The sequence below is a fragment of the Aspergillus vadensis genome (assembly GCF_003184925.1).
Source record: "Aspergillus vadensis CBS 113365 unplaced genomic scaffold BO88scaffold_2, whole genome shotgun sequence".
Classification (NCBI taxonomy): Eukaryota; Fungi; Ascomycota; class Eurotiomycetes; order Eurotiales; family Aspergillaceae; genus Aspergillus; species Aspergillus vadensis.
The window spans coordinates 1057564-1081000 of record NW_020292040.1 but is presented as its reverse complement, the minus strand read 5'-3'; the positions used below and the strand labels follow the sequence as shown (position 1 = coordinate 1081000).

General features: G+C 52.5%; 9 protein-coding genes across 9 annotated transcripts; 5 read left to right on the top strand and 4 right to left on the bottom strand.

Annotated features, from left to right (window-relative positions):
• Positions 1–489: 489 nt before the first annotated feature.
• Positions 490–2709, bottom strand: prm1 (pheromone-regulated protein PRM1; the record flags this gene model as incomplete). The annotated part of the gene is made up of 1 exon (XM_025702625.1): positions 490–2709. The coding sequence occupies one exon, from the start codon at positions 2707–2709 to the stop codon at positions 490–492; it is 2220 nt and encodes a 739-aa protein (XP_025567344.1).
• A 2108-nt stretch (positions 2710–4817) lies between these two features.
• BO88DRAFT_431960 (uncharacterized protein) lies at positions 4818–7059 on the top strand (the record flags this gene model as incomplete). Its single annotated transcript, XM_025709327.1, has 2 exons — positions 4818–6501; positions 6545–7059. The coding sequence occupies 2 exons, from the start codon at positions 4818–4820 to the stop codon at positions 7057–7059; spliced, it is 2199 nt and encodes a 732-aa protein (XP_025567343.1).
• Positions 7060–7437: 378 nt separating this feature from the next.
• On the bottom strand, positions 7438–9860 carry BO88DRAFT_401164 (kynurenine--oxoglutarate transaminase). Its single transcript, XM_025705770.1, has 10 exons — positions 9722–9860; positions 9218–9639; positions 9093–9161; positions 8947–9031; positions 8787–8892; positions 8664–8736; positions 8461–8614; positions 8394–8407; positions 7920–8343; positions 7438–7864 (listed from the first exon to the last, which is right to left on the bottom strand). The coding sequence occupies exons 2-10, from the start codon at positions 9412–9414 to the stop codon at positions 7577–7579; spliced, it is 1410 nt and encodes a 469-aa protein (XP_025567342.1). The 5' UTR covers positions 9415–9639; positions 9722–9860; the 3' UTR covers positions 7438–7576.
• A 206-nt stretch (positions 9861–10066) lies between these two features.
• Positions 10067–12149, top strand: BO88DRAFT_431958 (ssDNA-dependent ATPase MGS1). The gene has a single exon (XM_025709326.1). The coding sequence runs from the start codon at positions 10148–10150 to the stop codon at positions 11741–11743; it is 1596 nt and encodes a 531-aa protein (XP_025567341.1). The 5' UTR covers positions 10067–10147; the 3' UTR covers positions 11744–12149.
• Positions 12150–12327: 178 nt separating this feature from the next.
• On the top strand, positions 12328–13720 carry cdc31 (putative cell division control protein Cdc31). Its single transcript, XM_025703754.1, has 2 exons — positions 12328–12825; positions 12951–13720. Exons 1-2 carry the CDS (start codon positions 12532–12534, stop codon positions 13452–13454), a joined length of 798 nt encoding a protein of 265 aa, XP_025567340.1. The 5' UTR covers positions 12328–12531; the 3' UTR covers positions 13455–13720.
• Positions 13721–14371: 651 nt separating this feature from the next.
• On the bottom strand, positions 14372–16575 carry admB (ADAM family of metalloprotease ADM-B; the record flags this gene model as incomplete). Its single annotated transcript, XM_025702463.1, has 2 exons — positions 14372–16452; positions 16506–16575. Coding segments are annotated over 2 exons (2151 nt in total), but the record flags the coding sequence as incomplete, so codon positions are not given.
• Positions 16576–17513: 938 nt separating this feature from the next.
• On the bottom strand, positions 17514–19584 carry BO88DRAFT_330109 (putative DNA polymerase iota; the record flags this gene model as incomplete). The annotated part of the gene is made up of 3 exons (XM_025702621.1): positions 17514–18995; positions 19126–19413; positions 19537–19584. 3 exons carry the CDS (start codon positions 19582–19584, stop codon positions 17514–17516), a joined length of 1818 nt encoding a protein of 605 aa, XP_025567338.1.
• Positions 19585–20927: 1343 nt separating this feature from the next.
• On the top strand, positions 20928–22522 carry BO88DRAFT_99443 (uncharacterized protein). Its single transcript, XM_025713313.1, has one exon. The coding sequence runs from the start codon at positions 21257–21259 to the stop codon at positions 22433–22435; it is 1179 nt and encodes a 392-aa protein (XP_025567337.1). The 5' UTR covers positions 20928–21256; the 3' UTR covers positions 22436–22522.
• Positions 22523–22963, top strand: BO88DRAFT_99501 (uncharacterized protein). The gene has a single exon (XM_025713314.1). It carries the CDS (start codon positions 22610–22612, stop codon positions 22883–22885), a length of 276 nt encoding a protein of 91 aa, XP_025567336.1. The 5' UTR covers positions 22523–22609; the 3' UTR covers positions 22886–22963.
• The last annotated feature ends 474 nt before the right edge of the window (positions 22964–23437 follow it).

Here is a 23437-nt window from a genome sequence, read left to right as displayed (position 1 = left end):
TAGTTAACTGGACGTAATGACTGCATGAATACAATATTTATTCTACCTTGACCTCTTCAATAACAACAGTAGTAATGATAATAAGAGTCAGACACACCCCTTTCCCCATATCCATGAATACCTGATACTGGTAGCTGGATCGCTTGTACATCCATAGGTTTGCCAGCAGCAGTGATATTCTTATTGGTCCAATATGAATTATGTGTATGTAACAAATACGTGTGTGTGGATGTGTGTGTGGGCGTGTGTGGGCGAGTTGGCTTTCATCCACTGCTACGAAATACCGACAAGGACTGTTTGGGATCTGTAAGGATCGCTCGCTCTATACGGAGTAAAAATGGCATGAAAAGAGTGTATTGAGTTGGAATTATGGTCTATGGGTATATGGTAGACGCTCACGGAAAGTGCGAGGGAGTAAGTACAAGCTGGCTAAGAAACAAAAGAATCGGTAGGACAGCGAGTTCGAATCACAGTTGATCAGGCAGCAGATCAATATTTCTCCATTCCATACTCCACGTAGCTGCTTCCTCGCAAATCCGACACCCCGTCCACTCGAAGAGCATTGCGCTGTCCTGCGAACCCGACTTTCTCGTCCGGATACTCCGAGTCGCTGCTCACCACGACGGCAGAGCTTCCCTGGCTAGTGGCAACTTCGTACCGGGGTGCCGGCTGCGAGCGTGCAGCAGTCTCTTCGGAGTCACGATGGCTCGGCAGGGTAGTGAGAGGCACATCAATGAAACCATTCGTGTCCGGACCAGAGCCTGGGTTTGGTCGTGAATGGGGAGGAGCAGGTCCGCCCTCGCCGCGGTTTTTATCCCGGCCCCAGAAGAGTGTTAGGGCGCGGAGAATGCCGAACATGGCGTTGATGACCCAGACCAGGAGGATGCATGAAGCAATGATGACTTCTATCAGGAGAGCCTTTTCTAGGGCGCTGATGACCTTGTACACAACTTCGGTGATCTTGTTGGATGTTTCGTCGCCGGCGTCGGCGAGGAAGCTGTCTGATGCATCGGAACTGTTGATACTGTCTGCTGCGCCGCGCGAAAAAGTGTCGTTGGGGAGGAGGGGGAAGTCTATGTGGGCATGATCGGAAACCCAAGTAAGGCCTTTCTGGACACTTTCGACCTTGAGACCAATCAAGCAGTCAAAGACGTCGAGAAGAGGCTCGTAGAGTAGGGTACCACCGAAGGTGTCGTTGAGGACCCCGATTGTTTTGTTGACAAAGGTGTTTAGCGTGTCATTTAGAGCGCCGGTGCTGGTGTTGACCCAGCCAAATACGTGATCGTTCAGCTCGTCGTCAACGTTTATGATGACTTTGTTGGCGTCGTTGGCCCATTGAGCAGATGTATTTTGTAAAACGCTAACAACCTCTTCGGCAAAATCGCCTACTTCGGCGGAGAGTTCCGGAACTGTTCTTTTGACGGCGCTGAGCAGGATGTACTGACAGAGGCAGGATAGAAGACCAGCCAGTGCGAGGAGGAGGACGAATAAAGCTGCGGGGGAGGTCGCATATGCAATCACCCAGCGCACAAGAATCTGTCTGCGGCTGTTGCTGAATCGACTGGCAGCTCTGATACCCATTGCTGCCGTGTGAGGCCTGGAGACTATGTAGACGACGTCCATGGGATCATGAGCTTCCTTGCGAACGAGTTGGGAGCGCTCCTTCATCGTATGCCAGCGCCGAATCTCCTGCCAGGCCATGGGAACGCAAGCGATAATGGCAGCGACGACTAGAACGGCGATGAATATTTTGCGGGCGGTTAGAATTATATCGGTTGCTCCGTCAAAGAACGAGTTGATCCCATCGTTCTTATCGCAGAATGTCAGGGCCTTTTTCGCAGGGACAGGGAGGGCGGAGGAATTAAAGGTATAATTGCCTAATGACTCGTTGACCAATTTTTTGACTTCGTCGAATGGAAAACGAATCACATTCTCAGTGAAGTTCATGACTTCGTTAAAATTCGGGATAGAGTCGTTGATCTTCTGAAGATCCTTATCAATGGACGAAGGAAGCTGTACATCTTCCAATTTGTCGATTTCGCTGGTGATGTTCAAGGTCGGTACTGATCCTCCGAATAAGCTGGCAACCCCGTTTATCTTCGAAATTAATTCGTTGTAGTCATCCTCAAATGTTTCGGTGACCTTGGCGATATCCTTCGCCACAGTCTTGACCGTGGAATTGAGAACGTCTGTTACATCTTCGATTAAGCTGAGTCCAACATCAACCACACCATGTACGACGAGCGTGAACAAGCACAGATATGTCTGGTACATCACTTTGACGAAGAAAATCAGCAACTCCTCCACACCCGTCAAGGTAAGCATGAGGAGCGTCTTTAGGCCATCAACTGCCGCATTGACACCATCTGCTGTGAGCTCATTGACCCCTTCCGCCAGGTAATGGGGCATAGAGACCATTGCATCGCCCATGGATTCAACGCTTGTGCATGCGGATAGGGCCTCGCTTTTGGCTCGATTCATGTCCGTTTTTATGCTCGAAGCTGCCATCAGCACTCGGGCCAGGACCAGTAGCAGCAAAACAGTCCAGCGGTTAAGCCATACTTGGGAAAGGCGCGCCCGCAGACCTAGGTAGGGTGTCGAGCCATCAGGGTGTACAGGAATGACTCGACCTTGAACGCCGTTGGGATCTTGAACCCCATAGGGTGGTAGCAATGGAAAGATGGTCCGACCAGATTTTGAAAACAACATGTCGAAAATATACTATATGGGCAGGGGGTGATTTGGTGGAAGAATGAGAAAGAAGTCTATCACGAAAGGTAGAGAAAGATGGCAGAGCAGATGCCAAAGAAAGAATAATCCTGACCAGCAGTAACTATTCGAATGAGCAGAAGGCAATTGTCAAAAAGCTGTACTGCATGACCAAAAATGTAAAGATTAAAGAGTTGTATGGCGAGGCGAGAGGAAACCAAAAGAGTAACACCCGAGAACAATAGATGAAAGAAGTCGAATCTATAGCAATGTCACAATAAGGAGGGTATACCCACCTTATTATGGGCGACAGAGGTAACAGACCAACTTCCATTGTGACCAGGTCAATAATAGCTGAGACAAAGACAGGTTGAAGACACGGCCAACGGCAGCCAATAAGAGCGACCAGCGCCAACAAGGGTAGCAAGTAACAAGATCAAAGGCTGCAGCTGATCGGGTCGATCTGCACGATAAGTTTCATTTAGCGCAGTGTCTGTAGGTAGAGCCTATGCCGGTGAGTTTCTTCAGAGTTCTGCAGGCCAGCCAAATATAGGTACCGTGTCGGCGCTTAAGATACGGCGTTGTAGTCCAATCCGCGATCCAGGACAGCTAGACCCCACAACATTGCGAAAATCACCAGGAGAGGCGGTTAGTCAGTTTCATACATTGAAGCCTGATCTCATGGCATTTTTGCTTGATGGCCTAGGGGTTGGCGGCGCTTCCCGTTGCATGTTGTTACTAGGAAGGGGAAGATCCGTGTGTTATTGAACGCTTGACTGGTTCAGAGCTGCAGTTTCTGAGAAAATCTGCGAAAAAGTTAGGCATTGCTGTTTGACTCAAACTGAGATTCTAAATATATCTTCTGATGACGAACAGAAGAAGGGCGGTTGAAGAGGCGTTCGCAGTTGAGTTGGGCGTTTGGATACTGAATGAAATGGACGGGCACGTGATGTCCAACGCCTAAAGCAAATTAAATGAAGGCAACCGGGTTTCTCAGCCGTTTAAACATCTTGACATTGAATGACACTGCTGGATCTACACTCCTGGGAATCTGGTGTACGTGACAGTAATGAAGAAATGAACACGCACTGGCGCATCTGAATCAGGAGTGTCTCATGTATCCGCCATGTCTTCTCTGCTAGCACTCCTATTTGCTCCTGCAATGAGACGAGTCACTACAAGAAAGCTTGCTCTAGGCAGTATTGTTTCTGAGTAGATTGATCATGTGAGGTTAAGCAGATTCACCTGCTAGACAGAGTGACTTCTGCCCAATCCACAATGTTCCTACCCTTTTGGACTGTGCGTCTCCCCAGATGCTATTTCCGATGTCCGAGGTGATGAGACCAATATAGTGCGCATAAACATAGACAAGTGTATTGAGTATTCCGGTAGTTCCCGTTTAGTGATGGTATGTTCTTTTGAGGCAGTGGTATATTGCAGGCCAGACTGGGCATCTACCGCAAGTCTCCAGCTGGAAAGACAGCGATTCTTATAACCATTTATTCAAGTCCGGAGCAAGCAGATTCACCTCAGATGCTTTATGGGATAGGACTCTGTAGTTGCTTTTCCCTATCAGTTATGTAGTTACATAAAAGGCGTCAGTATTCATTGTCAAGACACGCACCATGGTCATGTAGAGTAGCCTGGCAGACAGAGTCTGGGCACACTCACAACGATCTCCCCAGTCTGCTCATCTTACATCCTCCTTCACAATCTCACCTTATTCTCAGCAAGGGGATGTAAGTCTGGCAGCAAAGTGCTCTGCATGCAATATGCCAGGCCTGCCAGTCAGAACCTCCAGTGAAAGAAGTAAACTGATGCTGTAAAATCGCTCTCTAGTAATCACCATCACTTGAAGGAACTGTCATTGAATGAAATTGCACAACGCAGACCGCCTCTGCAGCTTGAAAGAGCAAACAGCCCCAACAGAGCAGTCGGGAAGTGAGCGTATTCACTTCATCTCGCTAATTCTGGTCACGGGAACAACAGATACAGATACATCCCCAACACCACGATGAACACAAACATGCACCCACAAAACTTGGATAGTATCCGTTCAGGTGAGCAAAGCCTGAACGCATCTATCCTTTTCCATTCCCACATACACAATGCAGAAAGATATACTGACGAGTCCTCATGAAGCAGGAGAAGAAGAAGAAGAGGCGAAGGTTGAGAACGAAGATAGCAACACGCGATCTGGCGCCATAAACCTCATACGTGCGCGGACTATCAGTCGCTCATCTACCCCAAAAGGTCCCCAGGAAGGTCTTGCTGGCGACAGCCAACGTGCTGTTTCAATACCCCGGATTGTGGTGATGGAACCTCCCGGGGATGCAAAGGCCAGAAGGAATAAGAAAAAGAAGGAAAAGTACAACAAGAAGAAGAAACTCTTGCTAGGTGATTCCGGAAGCGAGACGTCTGGGAGCCAGGGCTCTGAATTGAACAGTAAGCCTATCGCGAAATCGAATACTTTGAGTGAGCCTTCGTCTCATGCAAAAGGTATAGAGGACCTGCCACACTTTGCTCGTATGTCAGCCAAAGGCTTGTACTCTAGCGTTGCTGCAAGTAAAGAGAAACCCACGCCAGACAACCAGGTGTCTCAGGGATGCACAGTGGACAGTGACAAGAAGCGAACTCTGATTGAGTCACTGAGCAAATTGGACATCAAAGGCAAGCAGCGGATCCAGCGAGTGAACGCAGTCACAGGCAACGATACCTTGGAGGGCATAAATACTCAGCGTGGTCCCCAACCAGTGGACAGGGCGAGAAGAACTGTGATCACTCCTTCATATGCCACGGTTCTTTCTGGAAAACGTGCTCTTCTCAATAATCCATCTGACTCACTCCAGGCAAACATGGCAGCATTCTCTAAAGTGTCAGACGAGTCGTCCCCCGGACAGGATAGCAATTGTGAAGCACGCTCAAGCCAGACAATACTGTCTCCTATTCCAGAACTCGCCAGCAAAGCCGCTACACCTGGTAACCTGAACTCCCACAAATCACTCCATCAAACGGACCCAGAAAGCGCAGGCTCCAATTCAATCGACAATTCAACCTCAACCCCCGTGTCCACAGCATCCACTGGCTGGAGCAACACAACGGTGCAAACCAGCCCCCAGACAACCGAGCCATCTTCTGAACCCTCCTCATCCAAGGCAGCCAGTCATCGCCACGCCACCAGTCTTCACCACGCCCACCCCCTCCCACCCACACCCCCAAGCAGCACCCATTCCCACTCCCTCTCCACCCCCAACGAGGCCATAACCAACGCCCAGGGCACCCTTTCCGCCCAGAAACCCGAAGGCTTCTTCTGGCAGCTCGACAGCCACGGCTTCCCCTGTGCCAAAGCCCACTGCGAAAAACGCTGCAACCTCTGGGACGGAGCAACAGTGATCTGTCCGCGATGCGGGCCCTACTCCGAAGTACGCTACTGCAGTAGAGACCACCTACTCGAGGACATCAAACCCCACTGGCTCTACTGCGGCCAGATGGTATTCCAGCATCCATGTCGCGAGACCTCAATTCCCCGACGAGTGCGCGTCGGTCCCCCTATGATCCCCTGCGTCCATCACTATGACATGCCAGAGCGTCATCGCCAAGCAGTCCACTTCAACATGAACTTCAGAGAAGGCGACTACTTCATTTTCACGGACTGGCTTGATTTTGTGACCGCCGGACTACCAGGTGATAAGACCGCGATCCGTTGCTCAAATAGAGTTATGTACGTGGTGAAGTTCGATGATGCCGCAGAAAAAGATCGTTTCCGTCGTGTTCTCGCCGCTTGTCTGTTCAGTAAGATCCCACCTCCCCATACCTTCCTCCTCTTCTCCCACAGAACACTCACTAACCAACCCCAAATACACAGTGACCATCGAACTCCCCGACCTAACAGACTACCTATACCGTCTCATTCGGGACAAACTGCGTCTCTCGAACGCCCCGAATCACATCGAACCCTCCCTGCGCTACCAATTCCTGCAGGAATTCAATGTGACCATCCAGGAACGCATCACCGGTGCCCGCCATGCGTGCGAAACCGACTGGGACGGTCGAAACCGCCGCAATTGCCACGATCCAGTGTGTCGGAGTGAGTATCGTCGCCTGCTGGGATCTATTGGTGGCAGAGGGTACAGTCGGGTGATTGAGGCGTTGGAGTCCACGTATTGGATTCTGAGGGCCGCCAGGACGACGCACCCGACTGTTGGGGATGCGATGAAGCGTATGAGGGGGGAGGGGTATGAGGAGGTGGCGGACGAGGATAGGCGGGTTTTTAGAAGGGGGGATGGCTGGGATGGGGCAGGTACGGGAGACATGGAGATCGAGGGGTTTAATGAGGGGGATGAGATGTGAGGGAGTTGAGGAGGGGAGGGAAGTCTGGGGGAGATGTTGGCCCGAGGACGGATGGGTTGCGAGGGTAGATGATGATGATGGGAGGATGAGTGGGATGGGATGCTGACGCGATGCTGGTCGTTGCGTTGCGTCTGTTCTACTTACCTGTCTTTCTGTCCGAGTTTCTTTCTTTCGGTCGTCTGCTTGGGTTTGCTGCTCTGGAGCAGGAGATTCGAGGCTAAGACGAGGAGAGAAGGGGGCTTGGATGGATATGATATTCTGTCTGTGAGGTGGATATCGATGTGTAATATGCCTGAGATACGATCATTTAGTTGTGGTAGATGTGGCATGAGTAAATTAGCGAGAATGTGTACTATGAAGATACTAAAGATGGATGATGAAATTGAATTCTGTGCCAACCAGCCCTTTTAAGGTCCTCTAATTCTTCCTATATAGTAGTGTTGAACCAGCCGTTGAAGGCAATATCAGATTCCCGCTCTATGCTAGCCCGTCACATTAATCAAACATGTTGAAACGCTCATGCAATATACTTCTTTAGGCCGCGCAGCCTCTCCTTGGCCGTCTCCAGCACGTCGTCGTTCTTACAGACAGCGAAGCGGAGATAGTCCTCGGCGATGTGCGCATTGGCGTCGGTGTAGAACTCGGTGGGAGGGATGGCTGCCACACCGACTTCGTGGATCAGGAACCAGCACAGCTTGAAGTCGCGAGGGCGGCTGGCGACGTGAGGAGGGAATGGGTAGTCCTCAGGAAGCTTCACCGAAGACATGTTGGCAAGAACGAAGTAGCCTCCCTCGGGGTCCGAGTACTGCGAGCTATGGTTAGTTCAGGCTTTTGAGAGGTATTGGCAATGGGATACTCACGGGGATCTTGAGCTCGTCAAAGACTTCGCAGAAACGCTCCATCTTCTTCTTCATCTCAGCCCGGCTCTCGTCCCAGAATCCGACCTTGTCGGCCTGCTCGAAGGCAACGGCGGCAGCCTCCTGGAGAGGAGACACACTGCTGTAGCAGATGCGGGTGTGCGCGCCGGCCACGTACTTAATCAAGTGCTCGGGGCCGATGAGGTATCCTACTCGCCAGCCAGTGGCGTAGAAGGCCTTGCCCGCAGAGCCGACGGTGAGAGTGCGCTCGTAGAGCTCGGGAGACAGGGTAGCGATTCTGGTGAAAGGGACGTAGTAGAGGCGGTCGTAGACCTCGTCAGAAAGGATGATCAGGTTGTGCTTCACGCAGATCTCTCCGATACGCTCCAGCTCAGCACGCGAGAAGACCTTGCCAACGGGGTTGTGACTGTCCTTGGTCAGTTTGCTGCTTGACATGTCGTTTGTCACGCTACTTACGGAGAGTTCAGGACCTAAAGACATGGTTAATTATAGCAATATGAATGAGGAAGTAAGGCACGCTTACAATCATCTTCGTCTTGTCATTGATGGTATTCTCCAACTCCTCAAAGTCTATCGTCCACTCGGAGGCGGGGGAAGTCCTCGTCGCGCCATCTTTGGGAGGGTGAAGCGGGACGTAGCGGATCTTTCCACCGGGCATCTCGATGTTGCTAATGTACCTTTGGGGCCGTCAGACGGGTTTGCATGGCAGGAATAAAGGTGACTCACTGGTCGAAGAAGGGTTCAAAGATGATCACCTCGTCGCCGGGCTCGATGAAGCCCATGAAGGCACTCAGCATACCTGAACAGTCCGTCAGCTACAAGTCGCGCACACAACCCAGTATGTCCCACCTTCATTTGCACCCGTGGTGATCGTAACCTCGGTGTCCGGGTTAAGAGCCCGGCCAAAGGAAGGCGAGTAGGCATCGGCGATAGCTTGCTTCAGACGCGGGCGTCCCTAGTCGAAGGTGAGCAAATGTTCCGGTATGGGTATGTCGCAGTCCGGTTATACCTTGGTGGGGGAGTATTGGTTGCAGTCGACACGGTCAAGGGCCTCCTTGGCGGCATCGAGGGCGAACTTGGGAGGGTTGTAGCCACTGCGCAAGTAGGATCATGGTCAGAAACTCCGGTCATCCTGGTTCGGCGATTTAAACTCACAAGAAACCCTGTCCCATGTTCACGATGGGCTGGACGGGAGAGGCAGCGGCGGCCTCATTGACAATGGACCTGCGATCCGATCAGACAATGAAAAGCAGCAAGGTGAGAGTTCGCGCGCATCGCACCAGACATCCTGTCTCTGGCCAGCGACTCTGGCCGCCGGTTTGAAAGGGTCGGGACGAGCCGTGGTGGCCGACATCGCTCGGAAGAGAGACTGGCGGGGTAGTGTGGGAGTGGACGAGGGGCGCAGGAAAACGGCCGGTGAGGGCTGGAACTTGATGGCTCTGGTAGAGAAAATAGCAGCGCGGTGGCCAGAGAACATAGAGGCAGCTGGGCCGAGGAATTGGAGGAGAGCGGGGAGAGGAGAGAAGGGAAGAGAAGAGTGGCTCGAAAAGTAGCGAAGAGAGTCAGATCAGATCCGGGGGAGACAAGAGCGGGACTCGCTTTGGCGGCCGCCAACTATAATTGCGTGCTTTGCTGGGTCGGACAGTGCTGATAAGATACCGTTCCACAAGTGTTGATTGAAGACTGTCTCGACACGAGTTCTCTGTCACATAGAAGCTTTAGTGCTTGAAGGACCAAAAGGGATAAATTGACAGTCCGCCATCCTCCGGCATGTGCATCCCTACCTCGCATATAACAGTAGCAGTGACAGTAGTAGGCAGAGATGAGCTCCGATGGGCGCGATAACGGTGAATTCGGAACGGACCTCGGTAGGGAGTGCGCAAGTGTCAACTAGACGTTATTAGAGATTGTCGACGAGTCAATTGATGCAGGAGAACTGAGGGCATACTCACTATTGACTGGTGTTCTGGTTGTAAATCAGACCGAGCATCGGAAGTGACGCACTAGTTCCTCAGGCATCAAGGCACCCAGGCACAACCGACTGCTACCGTTCTTAGTCAGCCGGCTTATCGCGCGCGTCGGAAACGCGTTTCACCACTTAATCAGAAAGTGATTTGATAGCTCCATTTCCCATGGCCGCCACTGGGAGCTGCTCTGCACCCAGCTTGCTGGCAGCGTTTCTGTTACCATTCTAATGACTACCCGCCATCATGGTGTCTTGTCCCATCTGCAGCCAGTCCGTCTCCTCCCTGAAGATTAACGACCACATCGATTCCGACTGCCAGAACTTTATCGAAGAGCCGTCCAGCTCGGGCGAGACTCCCGCCACTCAGAAAGCTCCAGTTCCCAGCTTCTTCCAGCCAGCCTCTGCGAAGAAAGCTACTGCCCAGTCTGCTCAGACAAATGGACAGCGAGATCAAAATGTGACGTCTTCCCCCTTGCGCAACGGCAACGGCAAACGGGCGACACCGCACGATGCCAACTCTTCGGAAGTATACGAGCGATCTGGGCCTAGCCAACCGTCGAGTGAGCCAAAGAAACCCAAGGTTAGCGCCTTGCAAAGGGCTGCACCATTACCGGAACGCATGCGTCCCCGGACTCTTGACGATGTCTGCGGGCAAGAGCTTGTAGGGCCAAACGGGGTGCTTCGGGGGCTGATCGAGCAAGATCGGGTTCCCAGCATGGTCCTTTGGGGTGGTCCAGGAACAGGGAAAACAACTATTGCTCGCGTGATTGCTTCGATGGTTGGTAGTCGCTTTGTCGAGATCAACAGCACCAGTACCGGGGTTGCCGAGTGCAAGAAGATCTTTTCCGAAGCGAAGAGTGAGCTCAGCCTGACGGGACGTAAAACCATCATCTTCTGTGATGAGATTCATCGATTCTCCAAGTCCCAGCAAGATGTCTTTCTGGGGCCCGTAGAAAGTGGGCAGGTTACGCTCATCGGTGCCACCACAGAGAACCCCTCCTTCAAGGTGCAGAGCGCTCTGCTGTCCCGGTGTCGGACATTCACTCTGTCCAAACTTACAGACGAGGATATCAGATCGATCCTCCATCGAGCACTACGCCTGGAAGGACCGAACTATTCGCCTTCGGAATTGGTCGATGAGGAATTGATTGATTACTTGGCCAAGTTCGCCGATGGGGACGCGCGGACGTCCCTCAATCTTCTTGAGCTCGCCATGGATCTGTCGAAACGGCCTGGAATAAACAAGGACGAGATCAAGCGGTCACTGACGAAGACTCTTGTTTATGACCGGGCCGGGGATCAACACTACGATACCATTTCCGCCTTTCACAAGTCCATCCGGGGGAGCGATCCGGATGCGGCGCTATACTATCTTGCTCGCATGATCCAGTCGGGGGAAGACCCGCTCTATATCGCTCGACGTCTGATCGTGGTCGCATCCGAAGACATTGGGCTTGCTGACAACAGCATGCTCACGCTAGCCATCTCGACCCACTCGGCCGTGGAAAAGATCGGCCTACCGGAGGCACGGATCAATCTGGCACATGCGACGGTTGCCATGGCACTCTCAAAGAAGAGCACGCGGTCGTACCGCGGCCTGAACAATGCATTTGCTGCGCTAGCAGAGCCCGGCGTTGCTGGGCTACCGGTTCCGATCCATCTGCGCAATGCGCCGACTCGGTTGATGAAGGAGCTCGGATACGGCAAGGAATACAAGTATAATCCTAACTATGTCGATGGGGAGGTTGTCCAGGATTATCTTCCGGAGCAGATATTGGGACGGAAGTTTTTGGAGGATCACGATCTAGGGCATCAAGTGGACCCAGATCTTATGAGGTAGACTATCATTTCGCTGTCAATGAGGCAGTATAAACCTGCCAGTGCCATTGACTCACCCTCAATCATCACACACAAGGCAACGCATAGCCAGCCTGTGCCTCATGGCATGAACATGCTTACACAAGACCACCTTGATCGCCTCGAGCGTTGGCAGCATGCCAATGCCAGATCTGGGACGTAAATTCGTCTGCACGGTCAGACGAAGACCATCAACATCCATGCAGTGTTTTCAGAAATAGCTTTCCCCTGTCCAGGCACAGGAAAAGTGCACATTGGGCGATTGGGTAGGAGTATGAGTAACCATGGAGGCCAGCAGATACCAGGGGCGCATCTAAGGAACAGCCTCACACATACTTTTCTACCAAGAACAATAGACCATGGTAGAAGAAATGGATTTCATATGACAGACCATGATTTTCTACAATTTAGACTTCTACTCTACCGAGAACTAAGTACAAAGTAGGATGTTCAAACCAAACGTGTTCCAGGTTAGCCTCCGCCGCCAATCAAACCGCCGCCTCGCGTCTCCATCGCGTCTCCACCTCCATCTTTCTCTCCTCTTCCTCCAGCTCTTCATCTCATCGCCCAAAGTCTCCAGATTGTTTACCCACTGCACCACCACCCCCTTACAACCTGTCATTTTACCCATCGCACATCCAATCCCACTCTCCCAGCTCCTTGCACCAACACCCCCTCCTCCATTGACTCTCACCCTCCACCCCCCACCGACCGACCGCGGTCGGGGTGCTCCCTCACCGACCTAAACCACACCACCAACAACCAAACACAATGGCTTCCTCACAACCCTTCGGCACGCGCTCCTACGCCTCCGGAAAACTCCCCGACCGATCCATTAACGCCAACGCCCTCCCCTTCAGCGCCTCCTCCTTCTCGCGACACCGCAGTCTCGCCGGCGCGCCCGGCGCTCCCACGGCCGGCGACTTCGCCGACCCCAAAGCCAGCCAACAGGCACCAGGTCCATCGCAAGCACCACCGCAACCACCCATGCATTCACAACCCCAACAAGACACAAATCCCTTGAACCGATTGACAGAGGAGCAACGCGAAGAGATCAACGAAGCTGTAATTACCCCCTCCTCTCCAAGTCATTCCCGTCAAACAACAAACATATACATACATACATACATACATACATACACTGCATCCTAAAAGGAACAAACACACGATTAACAAGATAAAACAAACAGTTCACCCTCTTCGACCTCGACCGCGACCGCCACCTCGACTACCACGAACTCCGCGTCGCCTTCCGCGCCCTAGGCTTCACCCTCCCCAAACAAGAGCTCATCTCCCTCCTAACCACCTACGGCGTCCCGCGTCCCCAAGTCCAACAACAGCAACAACAGAACGCCGGCAACCCTCCCCCACCCCAACAACAACAGAACCGCGCGGCAGCAACTACGAACCCCCAACACCCGAGTAACCTGCTCATGCCACTATCGGCCTTTCAGGCCGTCACGGCGCTGAAGATACTGGAGCGGGATCCGCGCGACGAGATCCTGCGCGCGTTCGAACTCTTCGATGAAGGCGGGAAGGGATACATTGATCTGGAGGATCTGAGGCGCGTAGCCAGGGAATTGGGTGAGACGGGCCTCGAGGAGGAGGAGTTGAGGGCCATGATAGAGGAGTTTGATTTGGAGGGTGTGGGCGGTGTTACGCGCGAGGCGTTCGTGGGGATTTGTTGGCAGTGATTCTTGTCTTTTCTTTTATACCTCTCTTTGTTTAAGTTTTCTTATTATTGGATATGTAGGTGGATTGGGTGGAATTCCCGGTTTGGTTGGTGGAAGGGAGATGGATGGTTTTCTTGTTTACCTGAGTTATCTTTGGTGTGAGTGTGTGTGTGTCTGTCCACCTGCTTCTGGTTCACGTTTAATTATTTTACTACGTACTCTGCATGGACTGGCGCCAATCGATTTGGGATTTTGACTATACAATGAAAATAAAAATATCAATATCGAATCCATTCCTGACTGCTACTACTATGCTATGGTCACTGTTACTTACTATACCTAGTACAAGACGGAAGTAATATATTCTGAAGAATTCATTATACACGGCATGAATACATACATCAGACCCCCGACCATACGTACCACGGCCCGTCTAATATGGGCAAGAGAGGGAGAGAAAGAAAGATTGATTGAGCAAGACGTCAACCAACCCCAGGCACTGTATCCATTGATTGTAAGTTTAAAGAAACACCCAGACCCCGTATAGAAAAGAACAATAAATCCAGCACCAAACCAAAACTCTAAAACACGCCTCCACTCCAAGACAAAGAATGTTAAGGTCAATTAGTTCAATCAATCAATCGTCACAAGATGCAATGCTAGTGGCTGCAAGGATCATAATGCATACTAAATCGCACGAAAACCCCCGTCAATTAAGCGTACCGCCCCTGGGGAGACATGTATTGCGGTACTGGCTGGCCAGCTACACCTGGATAGGGTGGCGGCGGCTCGTTCCCTAATCCTTGATAGCCTCGCGCCGGCCACTGGTTCATGGGCGGCGGCGGGGGAGGTCTAGCGCCGGGCCAGGGTCCGTAGGGCACTGGACGCGGCACGGGTTTGGGGGCGCGGGCCCGACGACAGCGGTTGACGATGCAGGTCACCAGGGCTAGAAGGATGAGGGCGCCTACGGCGCAGGCGACACCGATTACGATGCCCTTGTGGTTCTTGATCCAGGATTCGACGTTCTGGCCCTTGCAGTCGCCGTTGCTGCAGTAGCCGCCACTGCCGCAGGGAGTGCCGTCGAGGAAGTTCTGGTTGACGCTGTAGCACGTGCCGATCTTCGGGGAGGTGCAGACCAGTTCGCAGGAGGAACTGAAGGAGGAACATGCGTAGGTGTCGTTGCTGTGGAGAAGACTGCCCATCACGCTGCGGCACTGGTAGTCTCGGCTGGTGCATTGACCACTGGCGCAGGCGAGTCCCGAGTCACTGCTGCCGCAGCTGGTGCCGTCCTTCTTGAACGAGTCGGTAGGACAAGTGCTGGAGTTGCCGCTGCAGGTCTCTGCCACATCGCAGTCGCCGCGACTGGCGCGACATACTGTCCCGGCTGAGGAGAACTGGCAGCTTGAACAGCAGCTGTCGTTGGAGTCATCACACACAGCTCCCGACTTAAATTTGCAAGTCTTCGCGTCGCAGCAGTTGTTGTCGCCGCAACCATCTTCCCCGCCACAGTCGCAGTCTTCGCCGGACTCGACGATTCCGTTGCCGCACTGGCTGCCAGTGTAGGTGGTGACGTCGCGGTTGGCGGAGAGACAGCTGGACTTGACGCTGTTGCGGCCCAGGGCTGCGCAGATATTTCCGATAGTACATTGCGAGAACGAGGTGATGTCTGTGCCAGTTGTGGGGTTCATAATGTATTTTGCGTTGGCATCGCAGGTGCTCGAGGTCAACGGACAGCACTGAGACGAGGCTTCAAGATCCTGCGCACAGGTCTGAGAGTCGCAGTCGTGAACGGCGCCGAAGGTGTGACCTGATTCATGAGCAAAGATTTGCCAATCCGAGCCGGAAGACCGAACGACAACATTAGTTCCACTGACCGTACTGGAGCCATCCGAAGAAGCATCGCTATTACAGAGTTGGCCCAGCCAAGACAGTCCGACCTCGTTGCCCGTCGCGCAATCGCTCATCAAGGTCCAATAAGCGTTGTCGTCGGATTGCTCGCCGCGCCACTTGGAGAACAGATCGAGACGAGAGGTGAGATTTCCGCTGGAGCAGGGCATGTTCCATGCTGTGGCCGCGGGCGGATTGTCGGGGCATGAGCTGTCGGTGATGGTCAAATTCCGCAGCCCAATCGTGATGTTGAAGGACTTTTCGTAGACATTGGACGCGCTGTTGACGGTACTGATGACCCATTCCTTGGCGGCCGTCTCGTTATTGAATGAGCCGGTAAAGGAGCAGTCCGTTGCTACGCCAATCAGAGCCACCTGTTTCGTGCTCGGACAGCCCGAAGTATCGCCAATGGTCGACGCCAAATTGACACCGCCAGCATTACCGGACACACTTCCGATATCAGACTGGCGCTTGTTGAGTCCAAACAAAGAATTCAAGGACATCGCTCCCCACGCATCCGTTTCCGCCTGGACGTACGGTTGTAGCACAGGGTGGTTGGGGTTGGTGTTGAAGCCGAGCTGATCGGCTTGACACGAGGTTGATCCGAGCGACGACCGCTTCAATTCCGTATGTAGGCGCACCATATCCGAATCCCGGTAGAAGATCATATAATCCTTCGCTGAGTCGGGAAGGTCGACATCCACGGGGCGTTTCTTCTCCATGTATGCCGATTTCAGCTGAACGTGATGGTTGTCGCCGTCGACACTGAAGACTCCCTCAAACAGTGGCTCCGAACCATCCTGCTTCAAGTAGATCCGCGCCCATCCGACCGGATCCCACATGCCTTTTCCTCGCCCGAGTAGACTCCTCCCCTTGAAGACCTTGTGCTCATGTCGGGCAATGGGCTCGTGGCGTCGCACATTCCCGTCGGCGTCGAGGTACTGTACGGATGCGTCTTCTGCCAGGATGTCGTGGTTGGGTTCCAGCTCCAGCTTTATCCGCTGATGCGTATCATGGATATTGAAGGTGATTTCAAACTGGTCAAGGTGATCGACCCGCTGCGAGGGCGTCTTGATGGTGGGCTGGTCAAGCGTCGACACATGACGGATGGCACTTGGAGCTTGTGATCGAGCTGCATTCATTCAAGTTAGAATAGCTCCATGCGCCGGATGTCGCCGAACTGACCTTGTACATTAGCCCCAAAGAGTGATATAGCACTTGCAATGAAGGGCAGGGAATAGGTAAGAAACCGCATGGCTGTCAGCGAGTGAAGACAGCCGATGGGAGAGGTTGAAGGTATGCGCTGAACGAGTGTGCTGGCATCAAAACAACAGCGAGAGATCCGGAAAGTCAGGGTTAGCAGAGCCCTTCGGTCCACAGCATCAGGCAGCGACGAAAAGTGGAAACGAATGAGTTCCCTTTCACGGCTGAATGGACCCGGTCGAGATCTTGGCTCGGGATCCGGTCATGTATGACGGATCACCCCGGAGATTAAGCTGCGCAGGAGGGGGGTTTATTCTTCCCCGGATCGTCGCAGTCTCTCACACCTTCAGAGGACGTATACTGGAGGTGTGGAGAGAAGAGCGAGAGAGAGCGCGCGCGCAACAACCGGAGTGAGCAGTGAGACTCACTTGACGGGGGAGTGAAAGGGATTCTTCCAGCTGGCGAACCAAGGAGGTTTTGGCTTGGCTGGAGGCGCAGCCGCCTTGGCGGGCGGGCGGAAATCTGGAATGAATGGCGAGAATCTCCCTCCAAGCAGTAAACAAATACACGTCGGTCCAGAGGGAAACCAAAAGCAAGTCTAATTCAACGAAAGTGAATTGGATTGAGAGAATGGTAGATGATGGATGGGAAAATAAAGTGGAGGGGGTGAAAAAGGCGGAGGATAGTAGCGAGGGACTTTGAGGAGAGGACGGGAGGGATTTACAGGGTCCGGTTCAGGGATTGCAACTGGACCCCGAATCAACAACAACAAACCATTTGGTGGTCGATTCATCGCTTCTCCGCTTTTGGTTGTCGCGGACACCCGCCAAGCTTCCCGGCGCTTACGGATCATCGCTCATTATTCTGTTGTCTTATACTATAACTCAAGAGCAATAACCACTCATTCCTGGGGTCAATACTCTTCAACCATAGTGTCACCATTCCCATCCCTCCACCCGCAGTTTGGCGCCCAGTAACCCCAACTCACGGTCAGTCGGGAACCAAATGAAATGCTTCGTGCGCCTCTCGGGCGAAATGCGGAATCATGGCGCCGCAGACGCCACATGCTACACAAGCCATGCCATCTTCTCCATCGCTCTCTTCCCATGCAGCTTCCTCCACTTCATTCTCAGTCATGGCTGCAGCGTCTCCACGATGAAGGGATTCCCGAGGGGGAACCATCGAGCCGCTGTTACCCGTAGAGACGTGCACCGGCTCTGAATTGGCCAAGGCATCGTTGCGCCGCGACCCTTGGCTCTGAAACATCTTACCAATATCGCGTCCACTGCTCTGCTTTCGTTCTCCAGCTGCTTCTACTAGGTTCGTCACAGCGACATTCATTAACCGCAGGTTCCACCCAGATCTCTCCGGGTGAAGCTTGCGGAACATGGTCAGTAGCTGATCTTGTACCAACCGTTCAGCCAGCGCGTCTACACTCTCATCAAGATGAAAGACGTAGCTGGGCAGCGGCGCTGAACGAGAAATTCTCCCCCCATGGTAAGCTTGCGCATTGTCGGTGGCAGATCGGGGCCGGGTGGACAGCCGCAGGGTCCGTGGATGCGCGAGCCATCGGACTTTAGACACTGCAACTTGGTTTGCTGCTGTACTGTCAGTCTCCCCGTCCTTTTCTGTCAGATCCGTCCGCATCCGACGAAGTAAGCTCCCTGTGAGCGAGACTAGCTCTTTACGGACGCTGTCGAAACTGTCCAAGCGACCGTAGGAATCTTCAATGCTTATCTGCGTGGGCAAATCTCCTGCCTGGACGACCTCGGTATTGTCTACGCCATGCAGCAGTCCCCAGACCCGCACCCCGATATCTCGGGGTGCCCCTGGGCCCCCTAAGATCCGACTGAGCAGGGACGGGCCCATGCCAGGCAACAACCGAATGTCTCTCACAGTCACCTTGTCGGTGTCAGCGGTGTCGTCGGCGGTCACCGCTGGGGCTGAGTGAGCGCCTTCATCAGCAAGATAGTGACTGAGTTTCCGCGTCAGTTTTGACCCGATACCAGGGATCTTCCTGATTTCATGCGCATCGAGAAAATCCAGCACATTACTGGGCGCAGCAAGCGCCGGTGTAGTATACGGGGGAAGCAGGGTGGTCTGGTTGTTCGGTTTATGAGTGCTGCCTGCGAGCTTGGCGAGAAGCTTGGACGTAGAGATCCCCACTGTGGCAGTGTACCCTTTCTGCTGCTCCAGTTGACCGCGAAGGTAGCCTGCGAGGTGCGAGGCCACCAGCAGTCGAGTGTAAAGCCAGGCTGATGCGTCTTCGTCAGCTGTCGCAGTCGTCGAGGGCGCAGCGGCAGCGATCGTATTCGGATCAGCTGGGTAAGTGGAGCCACATAATCGGGTGGCATCATAAGTGAAACCCACGGTGGGTTCGTGTCGGTCCAGATGAAAGAATGAATGTTCCAGATCATAGCGATTTAACAGATCGACATTGTAGTTGATCATCTCGGTGACATCCAAGAACAACTGCAGGCGGGTATTAGATGGGATCGCGAAGAAGCTCACTGCAGCCCAGGAACCCGTGGAGAACCACCTCAACGGGCAGTCCTGACAATGAAATCAAGTTTGCAGTAGAGGCGAAACTAGCAATACATACCTCGTCAAATCCGAGTCTTTCGACCTTCTCCCCCCAAACGAAGGACCTAATGTAGAGGAATAGATCCTTGGATGCATCGCGAAATCTAGACAGATCTTCACCTAAGACAATGACGACGTCCGGGCAGATCTGTTTGGCCTCTTTGATCAACTGGAGCTTGCGCAACCCGCGCCGGCGGGCCTCATAATTACAGGTGACTACGATCTGTTTCTGCTGGACGGCCAACGGCAGGGATTTCAGCACCGGCTGCTCCACCTCGAAGACCGATGCGTAGAAACAATCATAATCCTGTGGGGATTGCAGAGAGGCAGTTAGCTAACGGCCGAATGGAGTCACGTTTCCCGTAGGGTTTTGAAAACGTTATTTTTATTTGAGTGCAGTATGGATCACTATATGGGTAGCGTGACTGACAAAGTGGAGGATAATTCGGCGGTCGTCTCTGGATGGTAACACAGCCATGAACTACTATGTAGCATCGACTGAGAGAGAGCCAGTGGGGATCGGATTCCAGGCAGACCTCAACGGAGAGTTGTATTCCGTCTGCTACCTTGTACTGAGTCCCTACTGTATCCGTAGTAGGGAGGCGAAAAGGATGTTGCGAAAACCTCCGGTGGATAATATGACCGGAATGCAGAGGGCTGGAAATGGAAGCTCAAAAAGGGAATTTGTCCGTCCGCACCTGTCATCAAGTAGCGAGAAGAGATTCGATAGTCAACCGAGATAGATCCATCCATAGATAGGATAGATAGTGCGATGCAACATTCTGTCTAGTGCGAATTGAGTCATCCAGCTGATTGGGCAACAAACCTGCGGCTGGGATGTGGCTGGTGCAGTGGTCACGCTTCTTTTGCTAGGTGGCTGGGGTAAAGCTCATTCAGACTTTCTGGTTGGTTGGACCCTGGCTGACTCAGTAAGTGCGTGACCATGACACTAACCCAAAGGGGTGTCATTTCCCCACAGTCACTCGTGCAGGGACTATCCCATTTTTAGAACACCGCGTCAGCTGCAGTTCTGATTGGTTCGTGCCAGATGCAACTGCCTTACGTAATGGCAGCACTGTGACGCGCACCATTTTATTACTATAAATAACGTCTCGCAAGTCGCAACTCGTGCCCGGGAACAACAATCAGCAATACTCAACGTGGAAATGCATCGTAAACAACATAACTACGCTCAAGGTGGATATGAGTCAACGCTAGGCAGATTTCCAGCAGAGACATGGCGGAGATCAGACTGCTGGAGGGATGGATCGGCCGCGTGTCTCGCCCGGGCGTCGATGGCCAGAAGATGGCAGATGGAATGGAGCCGTTGGAAGGATCGGCCATTCTCGATCATCGGAAAACTGGGGCCCGTCGGCGGCGGCGTCAATAGTTGGGTTATAATTAGATGGGGAGCGACTAGCCGGTCGGTGGTCCAGCAGAGGAGCACTGAGACTGTGAAGAGGAGACTAGACATGCCTGAATGGAGATGCTGAGGGTGCGATGGAGTCCAGCGACTCCATCCAGCCCGGCTTGGATGGTTGGATGGTTGGATGATAGGATGGCGAAGACTCGTAAATTTAGCACTTTTGATTAACAGTAATTTCTTAATTTCTTTAATTTCCCTCCCCCGCGGTTAAAAGATAATTTTCATTTTCATTTTCATTTTCATTTAACCCAGTTTTCCTCTTGGACTGACTTTAATCGATCTTCTTCTGCCTATCCTCTGGCTTGTCCTCTGGTTCCAACAGTCATTTCTTCAACATTCCAGCAAACCATGAGTCGCAGATCATTCTAAAATAAGGCGACCCTCGTACAAGCGCCCACGTCTCTTGTCTGCTTGGTTCCAGTGCTTGGGATCCCACCTGGTCTTATTTCAGAACCTTATCGTCCCTGGATTTAACGCGCTTGGAGCCGGTTGTTGCACTTCTGCATCTTGAATCACACTCCGGTGCTGTTGGCAAGGCGCTACTGCTTCTGCTTCGTCTTTGCTGCTTCTTGGTGCGGGGCCTTACTGTTGCACCCTCCAAGACCTCCTCGCTTTCTGATCTAATTTCGTTTATCCTCCTCCTTCCTCTCTTCCTCCCTCTTCCTCTTCCTCTTCTTCTTCTTCTACTACTGCTCCTCCGCCGTTGTGTTTGGGGGCCTTCGCCATGCTCGCAACCCCCATGACCCCGCAAGCATCCCACCCTTCGTCTTCCTCCAACATGGTCTGCAGTCTGGCTTCGACTGCAACCACCACCACCTCCTCCTCTTCATCCGCCTCATCCACCAGTGCCACACAACAACCTACGATATCATCCCGACCGAAGCTGACTCTTCAAACTTCCTCTCTTCCCCGAACCTTTGGCACATCCTCAACGGGGTTGTCCCTCTCTCTCGCAGCCGGAACGGCATCTCCCACCGTCCGCAATACCTTCAAAAATGCCTATGAGGTCACCGGCCCTTCTTCCGCTACTGCCTCTCCGTCATCCAAACACCCATCCAACCAACGCTTCAGCAAACCATCCTCTCCATTTACCACACACAACCCATACCAACTCCCACTGGGGGTGAAGAGTATTCTGCGAAACTCGCCGCTCGAGCCGACCTGCCGCCGACGGGCTGGATCGGTGGCCACCACCGGGCCGAATGGTGGACCGAGCGCGCGCCGCGTCTTCTTTCCCGCGAAGAAGCAGGTCAGCTATCGCAATCCTCTGGAAGAGGAAATCCAGACCGTGCACTACACGGCACGCCACTCCGATTTACACGAGGAACCTGAACCTGCCCTCGAACCTCAACCTCAACCTCAGCAACCAGAGGTGACCTCATCAGATGAGGACTCGGATTCAAACGCCAGCGGGTGTCCCTCGGATTCCAGCACTTCCGAAGATGAGCCCGAGGCCGGCTTAGGGAAGACGACATCGTCTCCCATTAAGCGGAAGAAGCGCAAACATTCCAATGCCGAGAGGCAAGTCCGGGCAGTGGCCTTGATGGACGGAATCGCGGGACCCAGCAACCCAGGCAGCCTGACACCACAAACGCCGCGCAGGAAGCGAGCTAAACGTCGCTGTGAATGGCGATGGACCCTGGGACCGTTAGAGAACCGTGACAAACTGCTTCATCCCGTCCAGGATGAGACGGGTTTAACATCATCCGCGTCCCAGCCTGAAACGATACCACACGAGTCCGAAACGGAGACCCCGTCTTCCGACCCTCCGCTGTCCAGCGCCAGTACCACACTCTACCACTCCAGCCCCAGTTCATCTGTCTCGTCGGATGTGGAAACAGAAAATGACGAGTGGCAGACGCATACCACCCACGAACTTGAATGCGCACATGCCGATCAATGACGATAACCCATGCTTGGTTACGAACCCCCTTGCATTGATGATCACGAATTATGCATATAGAGGCAGATGAACCGCAGCATACCCCATCCTACTTCTAGACATTGCTAGATAGCTATTATTGATTTGGGATTTTTCTTTTCATTTCTTTTTTCTGGTCGGAAAGATCTACCTTGAATGTCAGGACGTTCATGCCATTTACATTCACCGGCCAGTCATTTTTTTACACTTCTGCCTACCTTCTCTATAAATATTTTATATCTTCTTCCAATAATACATATTTATATGCATGTCAATGCAATCTCACCAAATGATCACATGGCTTCATTCCACTTTCACCCGTGTCATGTTTGTGCTACGTGCCTGCCGTATGTTCATGCAGCTCCCTGCTGCATACAACTCATAATACGACGGCCGATCTCTGACGCATTCCACATCCTATGCTTATTATAGCAACAATAATAACATGCGGAGACCCCATGTTATTAACTTTCGTGGATCGTCATTGCGTCATAATATCCAACTAATCTATCTAGTAATAGCTGCATTGACTTGCAGATCATCCTTTAGATAGATCTTATGATGCCAGCCAGCCAACCCTTAGACTTTCAAGAGAAAGAAGAAAGAAAAGAAAAGAAAACATTAGAGAGAAATAGCTGATAGGCTATTGCCAACTTGGTCAGAGCCGCAGACTGTTTGTCCAGCAGAGACAGAAATGTAATAACCGTAATCGTGAAGGTGCCACCTTCTCTTCTCTCGCTTATTATGATTATGAATTTTATATTGTTGACAGGAAAATCCGCGAAATCACGTAAATCTATGGTGACAGATATCCAAGGCAATTTAAAGAAATATAGAAATGGTAACAATCCGCGAAGAAGAAAAACCACGTTTAGCACCTGACCTGCTAAGCAGCAGCAGCGGGCCGCTCCATCATCTTTCCCTACATACTTTCTCCAAAACTTTGAACCTCCATTTCCGATTGTTAAACAAGGCGATCGCTAG

Coding starts and splice junctions, on each gene's coding strand:
- BO88DRAFT_99443 (XM_025713313.1), top strand. CDS start 21,257: ATGCTCGCAACCCCCATGACCCCGCAAGCATCCCACCCTTCGTCTTCC.
- BO88DRAFT_401164 (XM_025705770.1), bottom strand. CDS start 9,414: ATGTTCTCTGGCCACCGCGCTGCTATTTTCTCTACCAGAGCCATCAAG. Junction 9,162..9,217: donor GGCCAGAGACAGGATGTCTG/GTGCGATGCGCG, acceptor ATCGGATCGCAG/GTCCATTGTCAATGAGGCCG. Junction 7,865..7,919: donor TTGACGAGCTCAAGATCCCC/GTGAGTATCCCA, acceptor CATAGCTCGCAG/TACTCGGACCCCGAGGGAGG.
- BO88DRAFT_431958 (XM_025709326.1), top strand. CDS start 10,148: ATGGTGTCTTGTCCCATCTGCAGCCAGTCCGTCTCCTCCCTGAAGATT.
- cdc31 (XM_025703754.1), top strand. CDS start 12,532: ATGGCTTCCTCACAACCCTTCGGCACGCGCTCCTACGCCTCCGGAAAA. Junction 12,826..12,950: donor GCGAAGAGATCAACGAAGCT/GTAATTACCCCC, acceptor TAAAACAAACAG/TTCACCCTCTTCGACCTCGA.
- BO88DRAFT_99501 (XM_025713314.1), top strand. CDS start 22,610: ATGTCAGGACGTTCATGCCATTTACATTCACCGGCCAGTCATTTTTTT.